General features: G+C 47.7%; 9 protein-coding genes across 9 annotated transcripts; 6 read left to right on the forward strand and 3 right to left on the reverse strand.

Annotated features, from left to right (window-relative positions):
• Positions 1 to 4: 4 nt before the first annotated feature.
• V1513DRAFT_435562 (P-loop containing nucleoside triphosphate hydrolase protein) lies at positions 5 to 1,908 on the reverse strand. Its single transcript, XM_066896644.1, has 3 exons — positions 1,622 to 1,908; positions 1,525 to 1,563; positions 5 to 1,460 (listed from the first exon to the last, which is right to left on the reverse strand). Exons 1-3 carry the CDS (start codon positions 1,695 to 1,697, stop codon positions 238 to 240), a joined length of 1,338 nt encoding a protein of 445 aa, XP_066756687.1. The 5' UTR covers positions 1,698 to 1,908; the 3' UTR covers positions 5 to 237.
• Positions 1,909 to 2,306: 398 nt separating this feature from the next.
• On the reverse strand, positions 2,307 to 4,017 carry V1513DRAFT_435565 (uncharacterized protein). Its single transcript, XM_066896645.1, has 5 exons — positions 3,578 to 4,017; positions 3,379 to 3,502; positions 2,972 to 3,321; positions 2,638 to 2,904; positions 2,307 to 2,579 (listed from the first exon to the last, which is right to left on the reverse strand). Exons 1-5 carry the CDS (start codon positions 3,668 to 3,670, stop codon positions 2,337 to 2,339), a joined length of 1,077 nt encoding a protein of 358 aa, XP_066756688.1. The 5' UTR covers positions 3,671 to 4,017; the 3' UTR covers positions 2,307 to 2,336.
• Positions 4,018 to 4,222: 205 nt separating this feature from the next.
• On the forward strand, positions 4,223 to 6,250 carry V1513DRAFT_435568 (uncharacterized protein). Its single transcript, XM_066896646.1, has 2 exons — positions 4,223 to 4,844; positions 4,900 to 6,250. The coding sequence occupies exons 1-2, from the start codon at positions 4,410 to 4,412 to the stop codon at positions 5,974 to 5,976; spliced, it is 1,512 nt and encodes a 503-aa protein (XP_066756689.1). The 5' UTR covers positions 4,223 to 4,409; the 3' UTR covers positions 5,977 to 6,250.
• Positions 6,251 to 6,791: 541 nt separating this feature from the next.
• Positions 6,792 to 7,896, forward strand: V1513DRAFT_435570 (uncharacterized protein). The gene has a single exon (XM_066896647.1). The coding sequence runs from the start codon at positions 6,910 to 6,912 to the stop codon at positions 7,762 to 7,764; it is 855 nt and encodes a 284-aa protein (XP_066756690.1). The 5' UTR covers positions 6,792 to 6,909; the 3' UTR covers positions 7,765 to 7,896.
• Positions 7,897 to 7,914: 18 nt separating this feature from the next.
• Positions 7,915 to 9,360, reverse strand: V1513DRAFT_13750 (UV radiation resistance protein and autophagy-related subunit 14-domain-containing protein). Its single transcript, XM_066894205.1, has one exon. It carries the CDS (start codon positions 8,869 to 8,871, stop codon positions 8,065 to 8,067), a length of 807 nt encoding a protein of 268 aa, XP_066756691.1. The 5' UTR covers positions 8,872 to 9,360; the 3' UTR covers positions 7,915 to 8,064.
• Positions 9,361 to 10,031: 671 nt separating this feature from the next.
• On the forward strand, positions 10,032 to 12,222 carry V1513DRAFT_372639 (peptidase family M49-domain-containing protein; the record flags this gene model as incomplete). Its single annotated transcript, XM_066894786.1, has 2 exons — positions 10,032 to 10,144; positions 10,209 to 12,222. 2 exons carry the CDS (start codon positions 10,032 to 10,034, stop codon positions 12,220 to 12,222), a joined length of 2,127 nt encoding a protein of 708 aa, XP_066756692.1.
• A 2,176-nt stretch (positions 12,223 to 14,398) lies between these two features.
• Positions 14,399 to 16,599, forward strand: V1513DRAFT_435578 (uncharacterized protein). Its single transcript, XM_066896648.1, has one exon. It carries the CDS (start codon positions 14,825 to 14,827, stop codon positions 16,361 to 16,363), a length of 1,539 nt encoding a protein of 512 aa, XP_066756693.1. The 5' UTR covers positions 14,399 to 14,824; the 3' UTR covers positions 16,364 to 16,599.
• A 693-nt stretch (positions 16,600 to 17,292) lies between these two features.
• On the forward strand, positions 17,293 to 18,885 carry V1513DRAFT_371862 (kinase-like domain-containing protein; the record flags this gene model as incomplete). The annotated part of the gene is made up of 1 exon (XM_066894756.1): positions 17,293 to 18,885. One exon carries the CDS (start codon positions 17,293 to 17,295, stop codon positions 18,883 to 18,885), a length of 1,593 nt encoding a protein of 530 aa, XP_066756694.1.
• An 810-nt stretch (positions 18,886 to 19,695) lies between these two features.
• On the forward strand, positions 19,696 to 21,718 carry V1513DRAFT_428893 (armadillo-type protein; the record flags this gene model as incomplete). Its single annotated transcript, XM_066896306.1, has 6 exons — positions 19,696 to 19,726; positions 19,801 to 19,886; positions 19,941 to 20,061; positions 20,117 to 20,599; positions 20,656 to 20,784; positions 20,838 to 21,718. 6 exons carry the CDS (start codon positions 19,696 to 19,698, stop codon positions 21,716 to 21,718), a joined length of 1,731 nt encoding a protein of 576 aa, XP_066756695.1.
• Positions 21,719 to 22,716: the final 998 nt, after the last annotated feature.

Genomic DNA, 22,716 nt, shown 5'->3' on the forward strand with positions numbered 1-22,716 from the left:
CCTTAGTATACTTCTTTTCGGTATATTGTGTTTTTTAAAAATTTAGAATATCAAAATTGATCATCTAATTATTTTGAGTATATTATACAAAAATTTGCTTACTGGTTCGTAGTATGGGTTAGTTTCGTTTACGTCAACATCAACGCCCAGCTAGCTATATACAATTTGAACTTCAATAATCAAAACAGCAAATCACGTATGCATGTAGCAAAACAGTGTATTACAGGTTGAACTTTTTCATTCCTCCATAATTCTGGTGATCATACCGGTACCGACAGTCTTGCCACCCTCGCGGATGTTGAATCGCTGCCCAGTCTCGATTGGAAGAGGTGAGAGCATAGAGCACATCAACTCCACGTTGTCACCAGGGTTGACCATTCTGACCTCACCGTTCTCATCGACATCCTTTCCGTCGGGAAAGTTCAAAACAACAGTGACGTTGGCGGTACGGATAAACATTTGGGGACGGTAGTGGTTGGTGAAGCCGGAGCGTCTACCACCCTCTTCAGCGGATAAAATGTAGAAGGAAGCTAGGAACTTGCTGGAAGACTTGACGGTACCAGGCTTGGCCATAACCATACCTCTCCGGAGCTGATCACGACGGATACCGCGGACCAGAATGCCACAGTTGTCACCAGCCATAGCTTTGTCAAGCTCCTTTCGAAACATCTCGATACCTGTAGCAGTGGTCTTGATAGGCTGGGGGTTGAAACCGACAATTTCAATTTCTTCACCTTTGGTCAAGCTACCACGCTCGACACGACCAGTGACCACAGTTCCACGACCAGAGATAGTGAAGATATCCTCAATGGGCATCAAGAAAGGCCTTTCAAGATCACGTTCAGGAGTAGGAATGTACTCATCGACGGCGTCCATAAGTTTCATGATTGCCTGCTCACCAATCTCAGGCTGACGGCCTTCAAGAGCGCACAAAGCCGAACCCATAATGACAGGAATTTCCTCACCATCGAATCCATAAGATGAAAGGAGTTCACGCATCTCCATCTCGACGAGTTCCAACATCTCATTATCCTCAACAGTATCGACCTTGTTGACGAACACCACCAAATGCTGGACACCGACCTGGCGGGCCAGAAGAATGTGTTCACGAGTCTGGGGCATCTGGCCGTCAGTGGCAGCGACGACAATGATCGCACCATCCATCTGAGCAGCTCCGGTAATCATGTTCTTGATGTAATCAGCATGGCCAGGACAGTCGACGTGAGCGTAGTGACGTTTGTCCGTCTCGTACTCGACATGGGCAGTGGAAATCGTGATACCACGGGCACGCTCCTCCGGAGCTTTGTCGATAGCAGCGTAGTCCTTGAACTGAGCGTAGCCCTTAGCAGATAAAACCTTGGTGATGGCTGCAGTAAGGGTGGTTTTACCATGATCGACGTGGCCAATCGTACCAATGTTAAGATGGGGCTTTTCACGACTGAACGTGGCTAATCCTCGAGCTAACCAATGTTAGAATACGTACAGTACGTCCAATTGCGAAACCTGCACAAATTCTTCACCCACATGATGCACAGAAACGGGTAGCAACGCATGAAGTCTCAACTGTTAACGACTCAATTAGTAACGTTCCAGACTGCCCTATAATATGTTCAAAGCTTACCATTATATGCAGCAGAGACCACAGAACGGAGTAAACCCCGCGCAACCGGGGCGAATGGCCTGTAAAAAGACGCCATGGCGAACGACGCTACTCAAACTAAGTCAGATGGAACTTCGATGAGCTAAGTCTAACTGGATCACCAGACTCCACTGCTCAAGAATATGCAATTCTACGCAGAAACTTGAGGTAAGTGGAAGTGGATTGTAGTGTGAGAGGGAAGATCTCGGAATATTAAACGCGAACCACTTAGGCTTCGAAAAAATTATTCGATTCCGAGAGCAACGGTTGCAGGAACCCTGACCCATGTCGACCCACAATCGCATTACCCGTAACAATAAATCCCGGGGAAGTGGGTAAATGGAAATCACCAAGGTTTAGTTAGACCTTATATTCCGGACAGAGCCTTTGACTGCATACTTATTGCCACTGGCAGATATATTCGAGCTTGGTAGCAACCATTTGGGTAATATCCCCGTTGGATGTAATGCATAATTCAGATGTCTATGGCTAGAAAGACGACTCCCTGATGTAACGTTACCAACTATAGGCTAATAGGCTACACATCGTTTTCATATCTGCTTGTATATATGCAGTTGCTTTGAAATATTCTAAAACATATAATCGCTCTCGTACGTGCTCCTTGGGTGGTAATGGTATGGGATGTTATAAGAGAAGGAAATTCGGATATAGACAATGTAGATTCTATTGTAGTTGATTATGTACTGTCGCCAACATTATTTACGCTCTCCTTGCTGCCATTCCCACTAATGGTAGTACTCTCGTCTCCTGCGCTATCTCCTAACAGAAGGTACTGCAGTATATCACCGAGCGTAACTATTCCTTGCAGCTTCCCATCAGTATCGACTACTATTAATCTGTGTAGTCTTGACCTTCGAATTGTATCCATGACAGTATCCAGTCTGTCCTGGTCCGTGCACGTATACACTCCTTCGAATTCCTGCGCCATGATTAGCGTCTTTTCTCATAGAAATGCCGTTCATGAAAAGAAATCACACCTCTGACCGTCGCATCAGTGCCTCTCCGACAGTTAATTTTAAATCATTGTAGATACCACCCTTGATCAATGTGAGCACGTCGATAGACTCGTAAATATTCTGCAAAACTCCGTCGTTGTCGAGAATCGGGATACTTGACACTCCCTTGGATGCCAGAAGATGAATGACGTCAATAACTGGAGTGTCCATCGTAGCTGTCGCCAGGTTGCTATAGACGCCGATATTCAAATCTTTTAGGGACTTTCGCAGCATCCTGGTCTCCTTGCACTATTTGTGGCAATTGTTAGTACGGGCAGGCGCGCATAAATAGTGCAAGCGCACCGAAACGACTTACATTCTGTGCAACGAATTTTAAGATGCGATACTGTGTCAGCACACTTAGCACGATCTCCCGCTTATTCTCTTCTTCATAGTCAATTAATGGAATCCTCCGTCCCTTGCTGGCAACCATCTTCAAACAGGCATCATATAGCCGCTTGAATGGATGCACCGATATCGTTTCGAGCGGCTGCATACCAATGGCCCTTTCAACATCTCGCAGACCATCAAGTGTAAATTGATCAATCTTGTCCATCTTTTCTGGGTTTTGATAGTAGTACTGAATGACATTTATGTAGTCTGAAGACGTTAATAGGCCGGCGAATTTTGATGATCTCGAGTTCCATAATGGTGCCGAAACAATGCCTTCGTACGAGTTAGTTCGGATTACAATGATAGCAATATACGCCTGCGTTTTATTACCATTTTGTATAAGAATATTTAGCGACTTGCGAACGAGAAGAGATGTGTCCAGAACTAATAGCCTGAAACTGACGGGCAGAACGTCATACGCTGTCTTACCTCTCAAGAACGCACGAATCGCTTTCTGTCCACAAAAATTCGTTAGCTACCACCCGAAATACAACGACACCCAAACTACAACGGGAGCTAGATTACGTACCACTCCCTCACGCTGCTCCATGTCAATAATATCCTCGGTCGGTTGAAACTGCACATCCTGAATGGGGATGCGCGAGCTTGTTGACGATTCCATAGCCTTATAGTCGCAACCAGGGCGGGCGTGCACCCGATGCCGCTTTGTATAAATTCTATTTAGATCGAACTGGTACTGACCAGCTGGCCCGCTTGCTTGCAGGCGCCAAGAAGGAGCGACGGGCAAGAGCAGCGGCAGCTGTGGTGTTCGTCACCGTCGCTAGTTGCAGCTTGCAGTATGCAAAACCAAATCCAGCTGAATGCGGGACACCGAGCTGTAGATTAAGTTAAGACAGAAGACGATGCAGAAACTGGTGGCGAGCAATGATCACAGTGGAAGGAGCAACAGTAGACAATTACCACTATCCTGTCTGTAAGATCGTGATCAGACGCCGATTACTGCAGTAGAGCTTGACTGTTAGCCGACGATGATGTTGGGACTTGTACTACCCGCACAACCACAACTGACTGCTATGAGGTTACAACCATACATGCACGAGAACTTCTTGTTTGAGCCTCGTTCTTCAAACTGTTTCAGGATTGAATGGCTGCAGGTGGGTACGATGGAATCGGACCCAAGGTTTTCTGTTTACAGACAAAAGGCCAAGCAGACAGTCAATATCTTCTCCTGACCCGTCCTAATTTTGTGTTATGTCATTATACCGTCATCATCTCAAGCTTGTTCACTTATCGTACATCCCATCTACGCCGACTGCTTCCGAAATAACTGCGCTCCACTTTCACCACTTAGCGCAGTTAGAGTCTATTGCCCGGTCTTGGTTGTTTTATATACGGTAATAATGGCTACTATACCGAGATGTGGAAGTGTTCGTCGTGCGCTCATGCAATTGCACTTGAACCCACGGGCTTCTAGTCGGCGGTTTCATGGGCCAATTCGACAGTCGTCTGCAATTAGAGTATCACAGCAACGATCTCTGGGCGCTAGATCAGTGCTGCCGAATGCGAGTTACCGACTGCGTTGTATGTCTGGGTCTGTTAAATATGTTAGCCAATGCGGCACGGAACCGGAGAATTATAAGTCAAAGAGTGAAAGCAGCAATGAGTCCACGTCGGTAAAATTCGAACTTCCATTGGCAGGATATGTTGATTTGTCGCCTCAACGAGGGCTTATTGAAGTCACTGGACCAGATGCCTTTCGGTTCTTACATGGATTGCTTACTAATGAGCCACCATCCGGCCACGAAGGCCTGTATGCCACCTTCTTAAATGTGAGGGTACGTATTAAATGCTATAGATGAGTTCCGAACAAAATTCTAATGTGTTTTGTAGGGCCGAATAATGTATGATGTGTTCATATATCCGGTACTACACAATAAGAAATGGGCTAGCCAGAATCCGGTGGAAGATCCAGAATCAGAAACTTATCTTATCGAGCACGACGTTCGTGTCACGGATCAATTGTACAAATATCTCACATTCCGGAAGCTACGTGAAAAGGTTAAGCTACGTAAAGTCACCGATTGGAAAGTGTGGTTTGCGTGGGAGGATGATCCGCAGAATCTTTTGATGCGCCGGGTAAGGCGAATGCCCACAGAATACGACAGCGACCCGTACCTTAGGAAGACACCGCAGTTCATTGGCGCGAATGATACTCGTGCTCCTGGGTTTGGTGTGAGGATGGTTCTGTCTAATGATGCTGAAAGCCCCCTTTGGCCGTTACGAGTCTACGAGGAAGGACGAGTTGAGTCGTTTGTGTGCGCTGATATAACAACGTACAATGTCCGGCGAATCACGTATGGAATTCCGGAGGGGACTCAAGAATTCAGTCCCGGGGATATGCTTCCTATGGAGAGCTGTGTCGACATGATGGGGGGAATCAATTTTGACAAAGGCTGCTACGTCGGCCAGGAGCTTACAACGCGTGCCAAACGCGTTGGCATAACGAAACGACGAATGGTCCCTTACATGATTTATGATCTGGCTTCGGACAAGATACCCAGCGAGATTGAGTACAATCCAGATTTCGAGTTACCTGAAGGTATTAATTTGTCATACAAGAGTCCAATAATCGCAGCAAATACGCAGCCGAAAATAAATTCGCGTGGAGAAGTGGCGCGGTCAGTTGGTAAATTGATATCACGAACAGCGAATATAGGACTCGCGAGTGTTGCCCTAGATTGGGTTGACAACGGAGAAGAAGTTGATCGGTGTCGTTTAATTCCCAGCGATATAAATGGAGCATTGACTCTCGATGATCCTGCGTCGGGGGTTAAAAAGACAGGAATTGGAATTAAATTTTTCAGACCATATTGGTGGCACGACGCTGATAAAGTGTTCGTCCCTCCTGCGAAAGAAGAGCCGGAGGCGAATGGAGAAACCGATTCTAATTCAAGCAACGCATTATAAAATAAAGGATATAGATATTGGGCTATGCCAGCTTTTATAAGGGGGCAGATAGTACCTCAAGTCTGCAAGAGCTGCGTGGAGAAGTCTAATAAATGATATTGTGCATTGCAGTTGGTGGCAATACTGTAATACTAACGATTATTTGAGATAATTGTTGAAGCTCAAATGGCATTTTACTTTGTAATTTGAAACCGATGGAATCGGTTATCAGTGTCATCCCTTTAAAGGCTCCTGCTGAAATTCGCGGAGTTTCAAGTGGAGACGTTATCGCATTCAAATTGCTGTTTGAACTTTATGGTGCTTTATGATCTGATCATCTGAGTTAGATTTTACGCGTCACACAGATTAACCCGCGTAAAATAGACAACCAATACGCGACCAGGGTTTCGAGAATGAGCGGCAAAGTCGGCGATTTTTGGATCTTGATAGTAATCAATCTCTCGCTAATGACACAAAGACGGAGTCATGCCTGATGAGCAAACAGAAGCACCCACGAGGGACGTAGAGCGACGGACAAAACCTTTGCTAGAATTTCCTCGATATTTTCCTTCTAAAGGTTAAGACATTAATAGTGTCTCTTTCATTATGGACTCGTCGTCACAACTCTGTCAATTCATATGACTACGAGCCAAATGAAAATATTGCCCATTAGGTTGAAATGAAAAGATGTAGTTCTATTATAGGGTAATATGGTGAAAATGGGCGATAACCACAAGGATTGAAGGCCATATACCGGGATGCGACACGGATATGGCACAGTCATTCAATGTGGCCCGGTTCAGCTAAACCGTGCGATGATGTGCTCGGTCCCAACCAAGGCCTATCGCGACGTTCCTGACTCGCAATTAAATCCTTCGCGTTTTCGTCCGCAACGAGTTCGCCGGTTTTTTTTCCAGCTGAATATTGCAATTCTGATCTGCCATTTATTCGACAATGTCTGCAGTACCGTCGTCAAGCACACCGCTGCCGGGTCCGACTACGCCAGCTATCCAGGCCCAATTGCATGCTCGGCTGTTAACACTAGCTAAGAGGAGCGACCCCGCTCTCGCAAGGGCGGACCGTATTCTGTCTGCAACGTCTTCGCTAGACTTGAATCTAATGACGCTTCAATATGCGCTTGTCCTTGTCTCAGAATCGATCACAGCTGTACATAATCGACGCGTGCTACGACATGTCTATACGCAGTTGTCGTCGCTACTAAACTATTTCGGCGGCGTGACGGTGGTATCTGCCGATGTTGCCGTGCCTCCGCCGTCTGTCTCCGTGCGAATGCGGACACTGAGTTCGTTGATCTCGGATATTCGGATTTTTCACCGATTGTGGGGATTAGTTGGACTTTTGCGCTGGGCTATCGCGACGCTGCAGTCACCGCCGAAAGACGCGTTGCTAAAAGCAGTCGCGTTCGCCCAGGTAGCCAGCAACATACTTTACCAACCGCTTGAGAATATCGCGTATTTGGGATCGCATGAGATTATTCCCGTGAGCAAGGCGAAGATCAACCGGTTGTGGGTCGTGAGCTCTCGGCTGTGGGCTGCGCATGTGATTCTCGAGTTTGTGAGACTCGGTCGGGAGAAGTATTTGGCGCGCAAAGACGCAGAAAAGAAGGCCGAGAGTAAGACGGCTGATACGCTGTGGCGACGACAATTAGTAGTCAACGCTGCGTATTTCCCGCTAACAATTCACTGGTCTTTGGAGACTGGTGTGCTAAGTGATTTGGCTGTCGGAGCGCTTGGTACAATTGCTGGTGGGGCGAGGCTTATTCCGCTATGGATGCAAAGCAAAATATGATCCGTGTAGGTTTGTATGATCTATTTTTGTTTGCGGTTGCGATATGCTAGAAACATTTTATCGGATGCGACCCCAGTTATTATAGATAGTTGGAGGAATATATAATATACAACAATTCTGCTGTTGCCTGACACAAATCAGTTGTAACCAAAGTAGTAAGCCGTAAATCCCTTGTCCGTTTATGTGTATAACTCCCAAAAAAACACCATTAAGGTACAGAGACCTTTTCCACCTATGCCAAATGCTGATCTTTAAATGCACTGCACTTCCTCCTGTCTATCTGATTCCTCTCAGTCGTTGCTATCCGTTCGATTCCATTGATAATAGCAAGCACTTCAGATTCGGTAGCGTGTGTCGTAAATCTATTACCAGTAGTGACTGCGAATTCATGAGTTGCTCGATGCTTTTGTTAAGCAGGAAAACGCCATATTCAAATCGGTAGTATACAGAACCTTTCGGCCATAGCGGAAACGTCCGGGATCCCTGAAATACACTGACAGGGTCTTCTATATATGAACGACTGCCACTGGGATACACTGGGTACCGTAACTTGACGCCCAAATAAAACGACAACAGATATACCAGGTGGGCAGTATATCCGAGTGCTGTACCGAGCAACTCCTCATCGTAACCGTCGTAGCTCGTATTCGGCAACTCGACACCGCGGATTGAAAATGCAAGCGTCCGCCCAACAATCGCATCAATCGGATATATCTTCTCCAAGTCCTCGCATATCCGCCTTCGCTGTGTCAAAATCTCGAGCACGACCGCGCGCTGGACCTCCCGCTTTCGGTCTAGTTCAGCCTTGCAATTATCCAGCGCAGTAACGCCCTGTTGTAATTTCTCTCTAGCAACATTCAACTCGAGCTTCCGCAGTTCGAGCTTGGCAGATAATTCGTCCCGTCGGTGGTGACTATTTTCCAGCCTGCTTCGTTCGGTAGTGAGCGCGGCGCGTTGGTAGTCTAGCCATACTTTTTCTTGCTGTGCCCGAATAAGAGGCTTTAGCACATGGCCGTTTGAGAGTAAAAATGTCGAGATCGCGAGCTCGTTTTTGTGACGGTGCGATTCGGCGTCGAGAATGCTCTTCTCGATCTTATCGAGTTTCATTTTTGTGTGCCGTGTTTTATGCGAAATATAACGTTAGTTCAAATGACGACAGGGATTTGTATGACAAGTCACGCCGTCTTAGTGTCATCTGTATACACAAACAGCTGAAAAAAAAAATTCTCGAATATTTCTTCGTAGGAGCCTCGGTGCCGGGAAAAAAAGTAGCGTGACCGCTCTGTGACTTTGCAAAATAATATCGGCTAATACCGTGGATGCACTTAGAAATGCATTCCCATGTATTAAAAATATTCAATTGGCCTTTCAAAATGCAAGACTGTTAGGGGGGTTCTGATGGGTGGTGGTGTGCGAAGTAGTCGTATTGTGTTGTCTGAGGGAGCAAGTCGCTTTGATCGGTTGCGGGCGATCATGATAAAAAGTGTTCGACGGCTGGGGCTGGTGCTTTTTGTCGTTTCTACAATCTGGGGAATTGGAAACAAATCAGGGTGATGACCAGAGATAACTGGCAAGATTATACAGTTGTATATAATATTTATTAAAGTCCTGGAAAAAAATTGGACCGTAGTTAATATCTAGTAGTGGTATAGAGTAATAATTTGGCAGGTGTGTGTGTGCTGGGAGTGTGAGATCCAGAGGAACCGAGAGCGAGAGTCGACATGAGCCACTGATAAGCCCTCCGACTCGTATCCTGTATCATACAAAATGCATGTGTCGATGCATTACTTATTGCGGTTTAGGCTCGCAAATATATTAAAAGAAGCAGGTCCCTTGTGATTAATGATATAGAGCGGCTAAAACTGCGGGCCCCTGCAGCTAGTTTTATTTGACCTCGGATGAATTGCCTTCTCTCCGCGATTAAACCCCATTCATAGCGAATCCGGGATAGAATTCCTAGGACAGGCTAGGCAAGCAGCGAGCAAACCCCCCCGTAAGGCCGTAAACCACAAGTTTCCGGTGACGAAGTTCCAAAGTTCGCTCCCATGCATAGAACTAACTGCGCCACGTTCTTACCGGTTCGTTGTGCCTCACACGCGGCTCTATCCGACAATACTAAGCTCTGCAGCCTCAAAATACATCAGGTTCTGCTTCCGCAAACACATTTCTACACCACAGCAGGATCACGTCGCGGATTTTCTGCTATTGCATTTAGAAAGGGCAGCTATAGAGGTTTTAGATATAGAGAATTTTCAGGTAGAGCAAGCATGTCTAGTCAATTGTATGCGGACTTGAAGGCGCCGGTGTCGTTATTGTCAGCCAAGGTCCATTTCGAGAAGTTAACGGATAAGGAGAAGCTTTATGCGCACTATTTCTCAAAGTATGTCGGCTTTTTAATTAGCGATAGCAACGGAGTTTCGAGGAATGGAATTGACAGGTAGCAGGGCAGCGCATTATGGCACCCGGATCGTCCTTCGCCAAGTTTCTCCAGATTCGGAAAAAGTGTTTGATTTGATCCTCTCATTCTACCGGGAGGTGACGGCGGCATCACCCGGCACGCCAATCGCGAGCATTATTACAGCTGCGCCGTACTCGTTATCCGAAGAAGACTCGACGTACCTGCTCGAGTATTCCTCGCAGTTCTTGTCCGATCTAGGCAACTACAAGTCCTTTGGCGATGTGAAATTCATTCCGCGGATCCCGTCGTCGACGTTCGCGGCTGCAGTCGCAGCCACGGGGAATGAGAGCTTGAAGACCTTATTTGCCAAAGTTGAGGCTGCAATTTATGATACCGAGCCACGGGCGTCGGTGTTGTTGGGATACCCTGAGAACGGGCACGTATCCGGGTACTACCCGGTCAAATCATCGGGCGAGGTCATCACAAAGACTGAGATTGAGGCGATTCACGACGCTGTTGGCGGCATCTATTTACCGGAGAACACTAGAGTTGTGAAGGAATCTGCAGATAGGTTTTTGTTGTTAGTCGCGTCTGGTGTCGAGGGGCCGGAGGTTATTGACGGCGAGAAGCTGGAGTTTGCGGTTCCTGGGATCAGCGAGTCGGCAACGGTGGCGATCAAGTTCGGGGACCACGCGCGCGAGATGGGGTTAATCGCAGAGTCACTTGCCAAAGCCGGTGAATTTAGTGCGAATGGGACGCAGAAGGCGATGTTGGACGCGTACGTGCGTTCGTTTCAACAAGGCAGCATGCAAGCGCACAAAGCGTCGCAGCGAGAGTGGGTCAAGGACATTGGGCCGACGGTGGAGACCAACATCGGGTTCATCGAAACTTACCGGGATCCTGCCGGCATAAGAGGGGAGTGGGATGGACTTATTGCGATGGTTAACAAGGAACGGACCAAAACATTTGGCGCGCTGGTGAATGGCGCGAAGGAGTATCTCGGGCTGTTGCCGTGGGGCAAGGAATTTGAGAAAGACGTATTCACGCCCCCCGACTTTACGTCGCTTGAGGTGATGACGTATGCCGGGTCAGGGGTCCCTGGGGGTATTAACATTCCTAACTACGATGACATTCGACAGACTGTCGGGTTCAAGAATGTGTCGCTTGGGAATGTATTGTCTGCGAAATCTGCCAACGAGAAGGTCCCGTTTGTGAAGGAGTCCGAGTTGGAGTTGTACGAGAAACTGAGGGGTCCAGCGTTTGAAGTGCAGGTGGGCATTCACGAGCTGCTCGGGCACGGCAGCGGGAAATTGCTTTCCGAGACCGGGCCGGGGGTGTTCAATTTCGAGAGGAGCGCGCCGCCGGTGTCGCCTATTGATGGCAAGCCTGTCAGCACGTACTACAAGCCTGGACAGACGTGGAGCAGCGTGTTTGGCACTATATCCGGAAGTTACGAGGAATGCCGGGCCGAGTGCGTGGCGATGTATTTAGGGACGGAGAAGTCTCTGCTTGAAATTTTTGGTCATACGGAGACGTCAACGGAGGCTGGTGTGGCGGACGACGTGGTTTACATTGCGTACCTGCTGATGGCGCGGGCCGGGCTTGTGGCGCTGGAGTTCTGGGACCCAGAGACGAAGAAATGGGGGCAGCCGCACATGCAGGCGCGGTTCTCGATTTTAAAGCAGTTTCTAGAGTATGGGGACAGGTCGTTTGTGAAGTTGAAGTATACGGATACGGCGACGTTTGAGGACCTCGAGATCGAGCTGGATCGGTCCAAGATACTGTCGCATGGTCGCAAGGCGGTAGGTGAATATTTGATGAAACTGCACGTTTACAAGTCGTCGTGCGATGTAGAAAAGGGCAGGGAGCTGTATTTGGAGACTACAGCAGTGCCGCCTGAGTTGGCCAAATTTAGGGATGTTGTTTTGCGGAAGAAGATGCCGCGACGGCAGTTTGTGCAGGGCAACACATTTGTTCATGATGATGGGGAGATTGAGTATCGGGATTATGACGAGAGTTCGGAGGGCATGATTAAGAGTTTTGTGGAGCGAGAAGTTTAGATTTTTTGATAGATGAGAAATATTTCGTTAGTTAGTACGCTTTAATTGGCATGATTATTACTGTATACCGTATGGCAGTTTCCGTGGCGGATTCCGTGGCATGTATCATATGTAAAACAAAACGCATAGAAGAGTGGGGGGGGGGCCAAGTGACCTGTTTGGGACAGTGTGACAGTCATGTCAAGTACTGTCCTGACAAGTCAGGCAAGCGAGGTCGGCGGTCGAATAGAGGCAAGATTAATGAAGGGGGGAGACTTGAGACTACTCAGACGAGGCGGCGGGTCAAGGCGGAAGTCCGGACTGAGAATGGGGCAAAGCAAAGTTGACAACTGTTCACTTGTATGGGTTTGGTGACTAACTAATCAATGTAACGCTTATAGCTAGGCTAGCTAGGTAGCTAGGTAGTGGTAAATTAGTATCATTATCACTCTATGATTAGCCGCAATATGCGAACCCGACAGTGCAGTGAATGGAGCAGCATCTAGCCAAGCGAACCCCTTACCTGCGGTAATGCCGAGAAACGAAAAACAGAGGGAGAGGAAATAAAATAGACTGTTCTAGATAAGGGCTAAAAAAGACATGCCCGTCGGTTCGGGATTTTTCAACAAATCGGCAAAGTAAAGATATGAACTCTAACTTGCTTATTTGTTGTATGCTGTGGGCCAAGAGTTTTAGTGGGGACGTGACTGCATCCGCCCGCGGTTGAGCGAAATGATGCACAACAAATTATAACAAGATTACTCTCTGGGTCGCGTGGTTTTATCAGAATTTGACAATAAATATAAATCAAAAGGGGGGGGGGGGGGGGATGACAATCGCGGCGTTGGTATGTGCATTTTCAGCGAGAGCTAAAGATTTTCAGAGGTTAAGATTATGGTGCTGCGCTTTTTCATTGCATTATATTACAGTACAGTACAGTACAGTAGTTATATTGTGTTTTAACGCCAACCAAAACGAGTGCGTGCATTACAACTACACAACAGCAGCAGCGGAGGAGCACGTAGGAATAAGAAAATGTGACCAATATGTGTAAAGTTTCCTACTTCTGCCTCATGAAGGCGTAGTTACTTAAGGATTAAACCCTAATATTTTCCATGTAAGGTTCCTGCAGTGATTAGCGCGTCGAACCTGGCACAATTATAAATGGATGACGACGCATTAAGACCGTTACTAAATTAGCCAAATGATGATGTTGTCAACCGAAGATGGTTCCATATTTTTGGGGGGGGGGGGGCGGAGTGGCGAACGAATTAAACCCATCATCATTGGTTCAATGACGGCCACATCGATCGTTTTGAACACGAGTTGTTTCAGTTTCGCAAAACTCTCATCTGCTTGCATTCATATTGTTTGTTTGGTTACGGGTATTTGCGGCAAAAAAAAAAGGTTGGTGATGATTTATATTTTTGATGATGACCAACGTCCCGGATGGTCGTTGAGCAAAAAAAAAAAAAAACCAAAAAAGGGGGTGGCCGGCGATAATCGTGGCAGTCAAAAAGTCATCAATCGCAAGCAGCTGCGACAAGAAAAGCAACGATGCGCCGCACAGAAGAAAGTTGAAAGTTGATTGGCCGGGTAAATTTTGTTTGCTGCGGGCGTGCCTTGTGCCTTCGTAAAGCACGTTTTTTGACGATCGTCACAAACATCAAAACCCAAAAAAAACAAGTTTCCTTTTCCCCGCTCCCGCTTGCCGGGAAGAGCGGTGGCGGCGTGAGTGAAAATCCAAGAGCATTATTCGTTTAAGACTAGACTGCCAACACAAAAAAAAGGGGCAGTGCTTAACGGTCGAAGATGGCCAGATCAAGTAAAATGTGACCGTGTATTTTTTGAGTGTCTCTGTGTGTCAAATCAAATGCTCGTAGCGAAGCGCTAACGCTAAGAACCAAACCAAACCAAACCAAACCCCTCCCAGTGACCCACTCACAATGTAACACAGATTCGACTGGTCACAACTTTGGTCCCACTATGCAGATGTACCTTCTTCCACTCCTCCTTCTAAACCGGTTCCCAAACCAAAGTACTCACAAAAGCGCATAACACAGTACAAAATAATATGTACTGATACTTCACTCAGTCAACAAGATTAGATACAATAAGTAATATAGATAGAGAATGAGAATGCTGAGGTCTCGTTAGAATGACTGGGTGGCGTTTCGTATACTCGACTAAGGGCAAGGTAGCAGCAGTAGGCAACAGGCAGCAGCAGCAAGCAGCAGACAATAATCAAAAAACTAAACTGCCGAACCAACCGCGGGTTCGCGTCATCGTATACGTTTTTGGCACACTACACACTAAGTAGTAACTAATAAGCTCTTCTTACTACTTTCTCCGCCTACTTGCTGCTATTATCTGTGCTCTCAATCTTTCTGCACGCTATTATTGCCACAGTCACTTTTTTCGTTGCTCCCCTACTTCTTTCTTGCTTGCTCTCTAGCAATCCAATCCAATCCAATGCGCGTGCGCCGGTACGTCTCCATACCTGGCGTCCACACACTACGCCGCGTACCCCCCTTATGACCGTCTTCATATATCTCTAGAACTTCTCCATTGGCCATGACCATCTCTCATCCTCAAGATTTCCTTCTTCCGTGCTCTCTACAGTATGCCGCCGTCGTCGCCATTCTCCTTCGCGGCGCATCTATATCCCTTCTCATTCCCGACTCCTCCGCCAGAGTTGCCGCTCTCCTCCGCTCCAATCTCTGCAACTTGTAGACTCGGAAATACAACTGTCTTACCAACCTCCGCTGACCTTGCTCAGTACCGACTGCGGAGCCATGTTGCGCCAAGTTACAGCGCCAACCGGTCATACCAGTCCCGGACAATACTGTCTTCACCACCGCGCTCATTGTCCGCCAGCAGCAGCAGCAGCGGCACAAGCAGGTCTGAATACGACATAACCAGTTCGCCATCTGAGGTTCTCTTTTCGCCAGCTCCTCACGCGACAACTGGTCGCGCCTCGTCCCCGTCTGACAACGAAGACGTGTTCGCCGCCATGGCTGCAAATATAACCTGTCTCTTCTGGTTCACGCCGACTCCAACCTTGACTTACTGCTCGGCCCACGCCAGACTTCCGCTACTCTCTCCAATATGCATTCCTACACGCGAGTTCCGCTTATTCGCATCAGCCATTCTGTCGCGTACACAAGTGTCCCGAACCGTCGTTGCCCTCGCTTTGCTTTACATCTACCGCCTCAAGCTGCATTCGCCGTCCATCCTCGGCACCCCTGGCAGTGAATACCGCGTGTTCACCATCGCGCTCGTGCTTGCCAACAAGTTCCTCGATGACAACACCTACACCAACAAAACATGGGCCCAAGTCTCCAAATTGCCTGTGTCCGAGATTGGCGTCATGGAAGTCGAGTTTCTGAAGCACGTCAAGTACGAACTTGCAGTTTCGAAAGAAAAGTGGACAGAGTGGACCGACGTCCTCGCCATTTTCGCCAAGGCCCGCAAGGCCGCCACATTTTTCTGCGTGTCTGTCCCTGGCTCTCCTGTGTCCCACCCAACCCCGCCACCATTGCCAATTTCAAGTCCGGCGTCACTGACTCCGTCCCGCAAACGCAAGGCTGTGGAGGACGAGGCCTATACGTCACCGGCGAAACGTCTCTACACTCAACCACATCAACAACTGCCGCCTCAGACCGGCAGCGGTACTAGCTACTATTATTCGCCAACAACACCATCTTCCGACGACGTGTTGCAGCTTCTCAACGACACGAACGCTCAGGCTGCGTTCGCCCTTAGCTTCCCGGTCTTGCCGAAGCCAAAGTACATCGCGCCAATGACTCCGACTTTCGCCACCACCCCCAACACGGCCCTGCGGCCTGTCCCGACCGCGTCCATACGGCAGTTCACAACTCCAGTCAAACAAATTCCGTTACTGGTCAAAAACACATATGCTGTTCCCACGAGCTACGCGCTCCCGACATCTCTGCCGACTCTCCCGGCATTGCCGCAGCCAATTTCGGTCGCTGCCCCGGCCCTCGCCCCTGCGCCACATGCAGTACTGGCCCTGCAGTCGACTACACGAGCGAATCCGTTTGTGTATCCGGTTGTAGACAAACATTACGTCCCCGTCCCCCGCCTAATGTCCGTTAGGCAGCTCCACTCCTCTACCGTTACTGATCCCGGCAGGTGGTAGGGTATGGCCGCCTCATTTTGCATTTTGTACATATTTCGTCATAATTGGTCTGCATATTTGGATTTTCATCAACAGAATGAAATACTTGCATTGGGTTGGGTTGTGGGATAAGGATTTACAGGGTTATATTATGTTTTATGTGGTTTACGGTGTTAAATTTTGCGGGGCTAGGGAATGGTAGGAAAAAGAAGCATTAGCATATTGGCATTTAGAATAAACTGTACATAAATACCGAATTATTCCAAACTCGGGGAGCCCATTGATTAAACGTCGTGTGAGCCCGGCGATGAACGATAAGTTTCTAATTTCCTGTTACCCGGCTTTACTATTTTTGCGCCCGAACCGCATCGAGATTGGTGCCTGGCCATTATGCAGTTATAGGCATTTGAATGTCAGCATGTTAGGGTTGATCGCCGATTTGGAGCACCAAGATAAACCAATTTTGGGAGGAGGAAGAGCTGAGAGGTCACAGGACCCCCCAGAATAATGGACGAGCCGCGTTGAAGCGGCGCGTGCATGGATAATCAATCAAGCGTCCCCATTTAATCTAGCGATTTATTTTTTCCTAGGACCGACCGGGACTAAAAGAATAATTTGTGTGGGGTTTTTTTTTGTCTTTCTTTTCCTTTTCTCAACAGGCAGACCCGTGCGATTTGAAATTATAACGAAACGTGGTATTAGAAGCAAGGGATCGCGAAATATTTGAAGTCGGACGGGGTGAGGCCAACAACGACGCCGCCGGCGACGAAACGGCCGTCGCATATTATTCTACCGTTTTGTATCCCTCCGCACATAAGTATTGCGGGTACGTACGCTGCAAGCCCATTTGCCGTCTCACTCTCACTCGACAGCCATAAGAAGATCAAATGAGCGAATCAGTATACCATCCCATACCATCCTCGCCACATAAATCGGCGGCGCTACTCGCCATGCTGACGGAAAAGTCAGAATTCGCAATGCAGTCTGAAACCCGACCGATCCCGTTACCGAAGCGGTGGGAGGGCAAGGTCACGAATGGGGGGAATAATAATAATAATAATAAGAACGATAATAGCAAGGAAAACGTGCGTCAAGACGGGGTCGTCGATATTGCGCAGATATTGGTGTCCCCATCGACAGCAACGTCCGTTCCAACACGAAATTCGCAGCCGCTGCATCTGCAAACGAAGGATATCACACCACCGATAACGCGCGACCGACGCACCTTTTCAGAATCAGCGGCATCTCTTTCAGGAGGGTCGGCAGAGCAGATGCAGTACATGTACGGAGGCTATTCCGTACAATCCTCATTGCAGTCCAGCTCGTCCGTGTCGGAATCGCCATTGGCAAAGCCAACACGGCAGTATTCCTGGCGCAATCCAAAACCGCGGAACTTGCGTCGCTCTTGGTCGCTTCGTGAAGGTCCGAGCGATCCCGTCTCCCCCGCGTCCAAGTTTTTGGCAATGTTCAACGCCGGACAGTCAAAAATGCCCGCCGCACCCGAACCTGATGACGAGGGCCAGGAAGTCACGGACTATGTGATCGGCAAACTACTTGGCTACGGCGGATTCAGCGTTGTCAAAGAAGCTCACACGCTCGTCAACGGAACTGAAGTCACTCACGCCGTCAAGATCGTGCGCAAATCCCAGCGCCGTGATCGTGACGGCGCAACAGACGAGCTCGCCCAGGCAGACTTGGACCATGAACTCACAATTTGGAAGTGCATCGTGCCTTCTCATCCACATGTCTTACAGCTACTATCCGTACATGAGACCGAGTTTGCGACTTTCTGCTTTATGCAATATGCTAATGCCGGGTCAGTTTTCGAAGCCGTCATCAGGAAACAACGATCCGAGCCGTCCACAATCCCCCTAGATGTCAAGGTACGATGGCTGTTTGAATTGTGCTCTGCGCTACGGTTTTTACACCAGGATTTAAGAATCGTGCATCGTGATGTCAAACCGGAAAATTGCTTGCTGCGCATCGAAGATCCCAAATTGCAGACGATTCGCGAGGCGAAACTGCTACTCTGCGACTTTGGAATGTCAGAGTTCATAAACATCGAAGACGACGACGACTCTGGGGCTGGCGGTGACAATTCGGGGCTCACCACGCCTGAGTGTATGCTCACATCCAGCACGAGCTCAATCCAGCCAGCGTCTTCGCCCACGCTGTCCTCGGCTACGACTACAGCGACAACAACCGAACTCGGTTTAACTGGCTCGGTGCCGTACTTATCTCCCGAACTCCTGGTGCCAACAGCCGAGCCGGTACGAATCTCCCCGAAACAAGACATTTGGGCAATCGGCGTGTTCACGTACATTCTCTTCACGGGCACGCTACCATTCTCGCATTCATTCCTCCCCAGCTTGCAAAAGCTGATTACCAAGGGTGATTGGGATCGTGAGACGTTGCGGAATGCAAGTAATGACGGCATCGTGGACTTTGTCTCGCGTTGTTTTAACATGCGGACATCCGAGAGATGGGACATCGGTGAAGTGTTACGACATGACATATTTCAAAGGCTGACAGAGGACAAATGATTTTATTATTTATGTGACATATATCATTGGGAAAACACCAAAAGGGCATGTATTCGTTAGGTTTTTTTTTTTGGAGGTCGTTGGGAGGTGGATCGCATGATTCGGATTGACAAAACTGTGTTACTGTTGGGCGTTATCAAATTGGTCTGCTTGTGTTTTGGCTTGAAAATGATTGTATTTTTAGTTTTTTTGTGAATGGATTTGGCGCATTTGGCTATTTTTCTTAAATGTGCGTGTTGTTCGGTGTATAAATATTATTGTTGTTAAATGAATTCTCAAATGCCTAGATAGCTGTAGCGACCTTCTGTTCTCACTATCAAGGGTTAGGTCTTCTGGTGGCGGTGTCCCCCCGTCCACCAAAGCAATTTGGCCCAAAAAAAACAAAAGCCCAGTGCGCAGATCACGAAAAGCCTAGACTCGATTCGGGCTGCGTTGCTAAGGTAAGAAGAAGGGGTGGAGCCGTGTTCAACGCCTTAGATTTGTTATCGCGCGGTAAAAAAAAATCGGGGTCTACGAATCAATATTCCGCATTTAATTTATTTATTTTGAAAAGAAAAAGTAAGATTTAGAATAAGGCAGCTTGGACCTTTAGCGTTCGGGTTATAGAATTTCGTGCGTGTAGTTGTTATAGGGTTAGTGTTTCGATTTGGGAGGAACCTCAACGTTCGAAAGTATCGAGGGGAGGGGGGGCCACTGCTGACGTATTGAGACCAAATACAACTTTGTGCGCGGAGTGCATACCAACCAACGACAACAACATAAACTCCAGTGGGTCTCGCACTGATATCAGAATCGAGGGATACATAATCCATGGGCGGCTGTTGCAGTAGCTGCTGCGGAGGTAAGTGGACGGGATAAAACCGGGTTTTCCTTTAGTTCTTATCTATCTCTTACTGACTTGTTACCGTCTACCAGGGCACTCCCAGGACCGGCTTTACGCGCCGTTGTTGGCGGAGAGCGAGCGCGAGGCTGTATCGGTTCTTTTACGGTATCTCGAGAACGTGAGTCCTTTAGACGTTCATAATTAGAAATGCTACTAACTGTTCGTTGGGCAGCGAGGCGAGGAGGATTTCTTTAGTTCTGGACCACTGAGAGCGCTTACGACGTTGGTCTACTCTTCGAATGTGGATTTGCAACGAAGTGCGGCATTAGCTTTTGCTGAAATTACAGAGAAAGGTATATTTTTTTAAATGTACAGAACAGGAAGATTAACTAGTGCTAACGGACGCAGATGTGCAAGCGGTCAACGAGGAGACATTGTCGCCGATACTATTACTGTTGCAAAGTTCGGATTTCGAAGTTCAAAGAGCAGCTAGTGCGGCACTAGGTAACTTGGCAGTAAACAATGACAACAAGATTCTTATCGTCGAAATGGGCGGACTGGAACCGCTCATCCGACAAATGCAATCTGTTAACGTCGAAGTTCAATGTAACGCTGTCGGATGCATCACGAATCTCGCTACGCACGAAGATAATAAGGTCAAGATTGCTAGATCGGGAGCCCTAGTCCCGCTTACGAAGCTGGCCAAGTCGAAGGACATGCGGGTCCAGCGGAACGCCACGGGCGCGTTGCTGAATATGACGCATTCGGACGAGAATCGCCAGGAACTTGTCAGTGCGGGTGCTGTTCCTGTATTGGTCTCGCTTTTGCAGTCGCGAGATTCTGATGTGCAGTACTACTGCACGACCGCACTGAGTAATATTGCTGTGGATTGTGAGTGGAAAGGATGTACAAACAAAGAGGTTTTGATGTAGTTCTAACTGTCGTAGCTGCCAATCGCCATATATTAGCAGAGACTGAACCGAAATTGGTGTCGTGCCTAGTTACCTTGATGGATTCTGCTGCTCCAAAAGTGCAGTGTCAAGCTGCACTCGCTCTTCGCAACCTTGCATCTGACGGTACGTCGTCGCCACTTAACGCGTGTTGGGTTTTGATCGGCTAACGTCGACAGATAAATGCCAGCTTGAAATAGTACAGGCTGGAGGTCTGCCAGCACTACTGCGCCTCCTACAGTCCAACGTTCCACAGCTCGTGTTGTCATCAGTTGCCTGCATTCGCAACATCTCTATCCACCCTGACAACGAATCTCCCATCATTGAGGCCGGTTTCTTAAAACCACTGGTCGCACTTCTCAAAAACAGCGGCCCTCCCTCAGTAAACGGGACCACGAATTCCAATAACGCGCTCGGCAGTAATGCCACCGAGGAAGAAATCCAATGCCATGCTATCTCCACTCTCCGCAACTTAGCCGCCAGCTCCGAGCGCAACAAGAAAGCGATCGTCGACGCCGGCACAGTTGACAAGTGCATTAGTCTCGTCCCCAACTTGTCGACCAGCGTGCAAAGTGAAATGACGGCCTGCATCGCCGTTCTAGCGCTGAGCGACGAATTAAAACAGTACCTCCTTTCCGTGAAGATCATCGACGTTCTTATCCCTCTTACGAACTCGCCAAACACGGAGGTACAGGGGAATAGCGGCGCGGCTCTCGGAAACCTGTCGTCCAAAGTCGGCGATTACTCTACCTTTGTGAATGCGTGGAGCTCGCCTGCAGGTGGTATTAGCGGGTACTTGATCCGATTTTTGACAAGCAATGATCTTATTTTTGAGCACATTGCCGTGTGGACGTTGTTGCAGTTTGTCGAAGGGGGTGACAAGACCCTAATCGAGCTCATCCAGAAAAATTCCTCGATCATGGAGGCGACACAGACGCTTGCGACGAGGGAATTACCGTCAGACCCACCGGCAGACGGCGACTTGATTGATCTGGAAGACACCGAGGCCGAAAGCGAAATCATTGCGCTCTCGAGTCGTGTGCTCAAGATGCTGGAATAAAGCAACAGATAGCATATATATCAGTAATAACAACTGTCTATAGAAACTAATCGGAGCAAAGGGGTAATGTGCAAAAGCTTTTATTTAATATATATCAAGGTGTTTTTAATAAATTTTTTTTTTCGTGTGGCGCCGCATATTCAGCAGTAGACCATGTTGTTTTGCATGAGAGGCCGTGTGTTTCTATTGTTACGAATCAGATTGCAGGGTTCGGTTTGGATATATTTACCGATGGTGCTTTCAGATGATGATATCTCAAGCATATCATAATATTCTTTTATTTACTTTTCGTCCGGGAAATTTATTTATTATTTGATGTTATGCATGATTCTATATTTTGCTCGCTACATATTTCAAGAGATTTTTTTTTAATAATAACCGGTGCGGGTCGAAGTTTGTTGGGTGTGGGTATTGGACAAATGTTTTAATGTCGTCGTCATTCGAAGTAGTTTTCTCTTTTGGATGAGAGTTATTTTATTTGCAGGATTTAAGTCAGTCATTACCTCTTTTTTTTTTTTTTTTTTTTTTGTTTGACAACTGCTCACTTGCAGTCGGTTACTAGTCATTCCTTTCTGGAGCCGCTCCATCAATTTATATGTCATGAAATTGTTTGATTGTTAAACGTCTAGGAAATTGTAGCTGTTGCAATTGTGGTCGTGTATTAAGAATATAAGCCTCCTAGCAAAAAAACTCAACAAAAACTCGCAAAACCCGCAAAATGCGAAATTAAGCAGAGCATTGAGGAATCTTTTGACCCCATAAGGGGCTTCCAATCCACGAGGGACTTGCACTCACAGAAGCATTGCTGCTTCTATACACGCGGGGCTAGGTCCCAGCGTGGCAACATCCCGAGAGATGCTACCATAAGCCGGACTATGGCGTTTGAATCAATTATCCGTAATAGTAATGTACACAAAAAAATAAATAAACGAATTACACATATAAACCAACATGCAAAAAATACATCCACACTAATCATATCTAAACATCAAAAAGTA

Source organism: Lipomyces chichibuensis, assembly GCF_038497645.1.
Source record: "Lipomyces chichibuensis strain CBS 12929 unplaced genomic scaffold V1513scaffold_1, whole genome shotgun sequence".
Taxonomy (NCBI): domain Eukaryota; kingdom Fungi; phylum Ascomycota; class Lipomycetes; order Lipomycetales; family Lipomycetaceae; genus Lipomyces; species Lipomyces chichibuensis.